Raw genomic sequence first — 4,273 nt, 5'->3', positions numbered from 1 at the left:
GGCATACCCGCCCCAGGACGCGGTATACCCGCCCCAGCACGCGGCATACCCGCCCCAGCACGCAGCATACCCGCCCCAGCACGCGGCATACCCGCCCCAGGACGCGGTATACCCGCCCCAGCACGCGGCATACCCGCCCCAGCACGCGGCATACCCGTCCCAGGACGCGGTATACCCGCCCCAGCACGCGGCATACCCGCCCCAGCTCGCGTCATATCCGACCGTGGTCCATCATTCAGGCAATAAGGCTACTGTCATAAGGACGACGAGGAAGGCAACATCAATGGTTTGTTGCACAGGCTACCTGCTTCATGGCATAGCCCCCTTGGGGGAAAATATCCGTCCTAGAACGAGGCCAACTACTCATCCTGAAATAAGCCACATCCGCCAAGCCGAGGTACACTGACCCCCAAACGAGGCACACTGACCCCAAAACGAGGCATACCGACCCCAAAACGAGGCATACTGACCCCAAAACGAGGCATACCGACCCCAAAACGGGGCATACTGACCCCAAAAGAAGGCATATCCACGCCAGAGAGAGGCAAAGCTGCCATTGGTTGTTCATCTTCTAGTGTGAAACCGCTACATGCATCGTACCGCATGAAATTTCCTGTTCCTAGGAGAGGTCTGTCACGTTACGCCATCCTCGACGACATAGCGCGACAGAGCTCTTCGAGTCCTTGTGATTACAGCAGAACAAATTTAACTTTAGTGGCACAGAGGAAGACTCCATCATCAAGAGCACTTGCAAGCCTGGAGCAACGAGCAAAATGATCATAAGAATCTTTCGGGGACATCGATTTGTGCCAGTGAAGACAGCTTCCAGGACACAATCTGAAGCGCTAGCCGTACAGTTCCCTGACAGTGTATTCAGCATATTTCCTGTCTCCTAGATGAGTGAGTAGTAGTGTTAGGAAATAAAGCAATTAAATTAGCGCATAAAATCTACGATTTACGTCGTTTGAGCTTGATGAACGTAGTGCTTGACTCGGAATCTTGAAATCTTGGGTCACTTGCAGTTCTCTCGCAACAGCTCTCTGGCGTAAGGCTATTATCAGATTACTGTCTTAGTGAACCTAAAATGGCGAACGAGTGTGAGAAGAATGTTTACCTTTCCAAGCTGGCCGAGCAGGCTGAGCGTTATGACGAGATGGCCTCGTACATGAAGGCCGTGGCTGAGGAGAAAGGGGAGCTTAGTGTTGAGGTAAGAGGGGCTGGAATGGCTAGCGAAGTGTTGAGGAGAATATGGTCGAGTGTCTGAGCGCTATTGTTATTTTATATCTTCTCTTATGTAGGAACGCAACTTGTTGTCGGTTGCCTACAAGAATGCTGTTGGCTCTCGACGTGCCTCCTGGAGGATTGTCTCATCTGTCGAGCAGAAGGAGACCTCTAAGGGTAACACGACCAATGCTGAGATCGCTAAGGGCTACAGAGAGAAGATTGAGGCTGAGCTCCAGACAATCTGCGATGCAATTCTTGATCTTCTTGACAAGTCTCTCATTCCTCATTCCCAGACCGGCGAGTCCAAGGTCTTCTACTACAAGATGAAGGGTGATTACTATCGCTACATCGCTGAATTCAGCACTGGTGAGAAGAGAGATAAGGCCGCCAATAACGCCGACCAGGCCTACAAGGATGCGACCAACATCGCTCAGTCTGAGTTGCAAGTTACCCACCCTATCCGTCTGGGCCTTGCTCTCAACTACTCTGTATTTTACTATGAGGTCTTAAACCAGCCCGAAGAGGCTTGCAAGATGGCTCGCAAGGCATTCGAGGACGCCATCGCTGAGCTCGATAATGTTAGCGAGGATAGCTACAAGGATTCTACCCTCATCATGCAGCTGCTCAGAGACAATCTGACTCTTTGGACATCCGATCAAGATGGTGCTGCTGAGGGTGGTGCCCAGTAATTCCTCTTATAGAGGCGCTCTCTCTTTACTGGTGGGAGGGTTGTGAATCTCGCATGTTCCTCGTGATCAGGCGAGTTCTAGTGTACACTTCAAGCTCCTTTTTCTATCACCACCTTGGATGGGTGTTTCTAGCACTACCATTACTACAGTTGATAATTGATGAATGAGCTAGAGTGGTGCTATCATATACAGATTATCCGGTACTCATAATCGCAATACAACTTTCTGTGTCGCTGCTCTCATTCGCCAGGTGAGTGTAATCCTCGTTGTGTATGGGGTATTCGCTCTTGAATGATAGTAGTAGCTGCTGTACCGATTACATCATATGAGAAATGCTTTAACAAAGCAGAAGTGAGTCTCGTGTTGTTTAGTAAATCATAGTGCCAGAGAGTTGAGTAAGTTTTGCGTTGTTAAGTGGAAACCGCTGAGCCGAGCACATGTGTATCGTGGCGTTATTTTCTGGAGTCTCGATTCAAATGGAGGGTTTAACATGGTCGAATCATGGTGAATTTTATTCCTAACCCCATTAACTGGAACAGTGATTCTCGGGGAAAAGAGTCTAGGGGACTTTCATACAACATTCCTATGCTGGGGAGAAGGCTCAATACTAGCCCCCTGTAATAACGAAGACAACAGAAAGAATGCAGGGTCAATTTCACAAGTGGTGAAGTTCAAGAGTGAATTGTGCCGTATATGGTGTCGGAAAATCACACATCGTACAAACCCATCTATCGCCCCCTCATATGAGAGTCGATGACATGCACTGGGCTATAAATAATTTGTCGGCACTATGGAGTAAGGTTCGCACTTGAAAAAAGGGAGGACTCATGCCGTCGAGTTGTTCTCGGTCACACTCGGAGAAGGGATGCATGAGTCATCATCACTCGGTGATGGCAATCCCGGCGGTCCCAGTTCCGACGATCTGACCATTCCTAGCCAGCGATACCCACGCCGCGATTAAGCATTGGGACCAGTGGGGATGATCCGGTTACCCCTTGAAAAAATTCTTTCGTCTTCATATTGCACACGGCCGATCCGCCTCTCGAAATCTTACAATTTATCAAGACTAGCAGAACCCGTCGCTTCGCTCCGGGGTTCTCTAGCTCGCTGACGCTCGGGGGTGTAAGCGATATGTTAAGATACACCAGTTAAATTATGTCCTTGTTGCACTGAATCGAGAACGTAGACCTATGCGTCCTTGGAAGTCTCAGGTTGAGATGAAAAGATCAATGTTATACGGAGCGTGCCACTTTTTCAAGTAAGTCACGAGAATTTCGATTTCTTTTCCAACAAGGACAATTCCCTCTGAAATTGGAGCACTCGATACCCAGTCACATAGCGGATACCATATTAAGAGGAATAGGTGACACTCGTAACCGTAACGGTTAAACCATTCCATAGATATTCAGACAAGCGCCCATTCTGACCGCTCTCAACCGTGCCAGTTTCTTACGCAACAATCACCGTACTATGCCACGCTCCTTATTCATTCTCAAGCTAACACTTTCGGAGTAACTTGAGAACACGATTCTGCTAGCGGATCGTATGATAGCAAGGACACAACATAGAGTCGCTCAGAGCCGCCCGCTCTGGAGCACAATCTAATCATTAGATGTTACTAACATCATGTTAGTGTGGATGATATGAGATAGTAGCTAGCACATGGTGATTCACATGCGACTGTATGCTATACTGAGCTCTGTCCAGTCATATGAACACACGATACAACAGAGTCGTCGAAAACTCAGCTTGATAGTACACTGCATTGAATAGATTGAAGCGAGTCGGGCAAACGATGATGGACTTAAGTACTTAATCGGGTAGTAGCAAGTCGAACTCCGGATACGAACTTCATAAACCTGATGGGTCTCCATGAATTGCAGATCAAGATGGCGAATCATTCCCTCATGCAGGCTTTACTGTATATCCATGTTGAGTTTAGTCTTTAAACTCATCTGACTCAGAGTCTCCAAGTTAGAGAACCCGTCGCTTCGCTCCAGAACTCTCAAGCTCGTTTTTGCTCAGAGTAGAAGCAGACAGTGAGTGGAACCCTAAGGCCTATTTCACAAGAAACGCTCCTTAAGGTGCACCTTTAATTTAGGAGCAAGGGACAAGGAGACTTACACCTTACGCGAGGTGCTTTCACTATAGTTGCACCTCGTGCTCCGTACTGAGGTCCGCGAGGTGCATCTTCAGCTTAAGAGTATAGAGCATACCGGCGCGTACGAAAAAGTCGACGCAGTGCTCCGATGAAGCTCAAAAATAAGGTTATGGTCATTGAGTACAGCAAACTCAAAAACACTACCATCAACTCGCTCGAGAACAATCGGTCATCACCGTAAACTCTAAAGCGCCAAGTC

The 4,273-nt window shown here is 48.3% G+C and overlaps 1 protein-coding gene across 1 annotated transcript; it reads left to right on the top strand.

The window, feature by feature from the left end:
* Positions 1-1,084: 1,084 nt before the first annotated feature.
* Positions 1,085-2,263, top strand: Pmar_PMAR010325 (DNA damage checkpoint protein Rad24, putative; the record flags this gene model as incomplete). Its single annotated transcript, XM_002777597.1, has 2 exons — positions 1,085-1,207; positions 1,299-2,263. The coding sequence occupies 2 exons, from the start codon at positions 1,085-1,087 to the stop codon at positions 1,911-1,913; spliced, it is 738 nt and encodes a 245-aa protein (XP_002777643.1). The 3' UTR covers positions 1,914-2,263.
* Between the last annotated feature and the right edge of the window lie 2,010 nt (positions 2,264-4,273).

Source organism: Perkinsus marinus (assembly GCF_000006405.1).
Source record: "Perkinsus marinus ATCC 50983 genomic scaffold scf_1104296951268, whole genome shotgun sequence".
NCBI classification, from domain to species: Eukaryota; Perkinsozoa; order Perkinsida; family Perkinsidae; genus Perkinsus; species Perkinsus marinus.
Note: the sequence above shows the minus strand (reverse complement) of the source record. Positions and strands in the feature narration are given on the sequence as shown.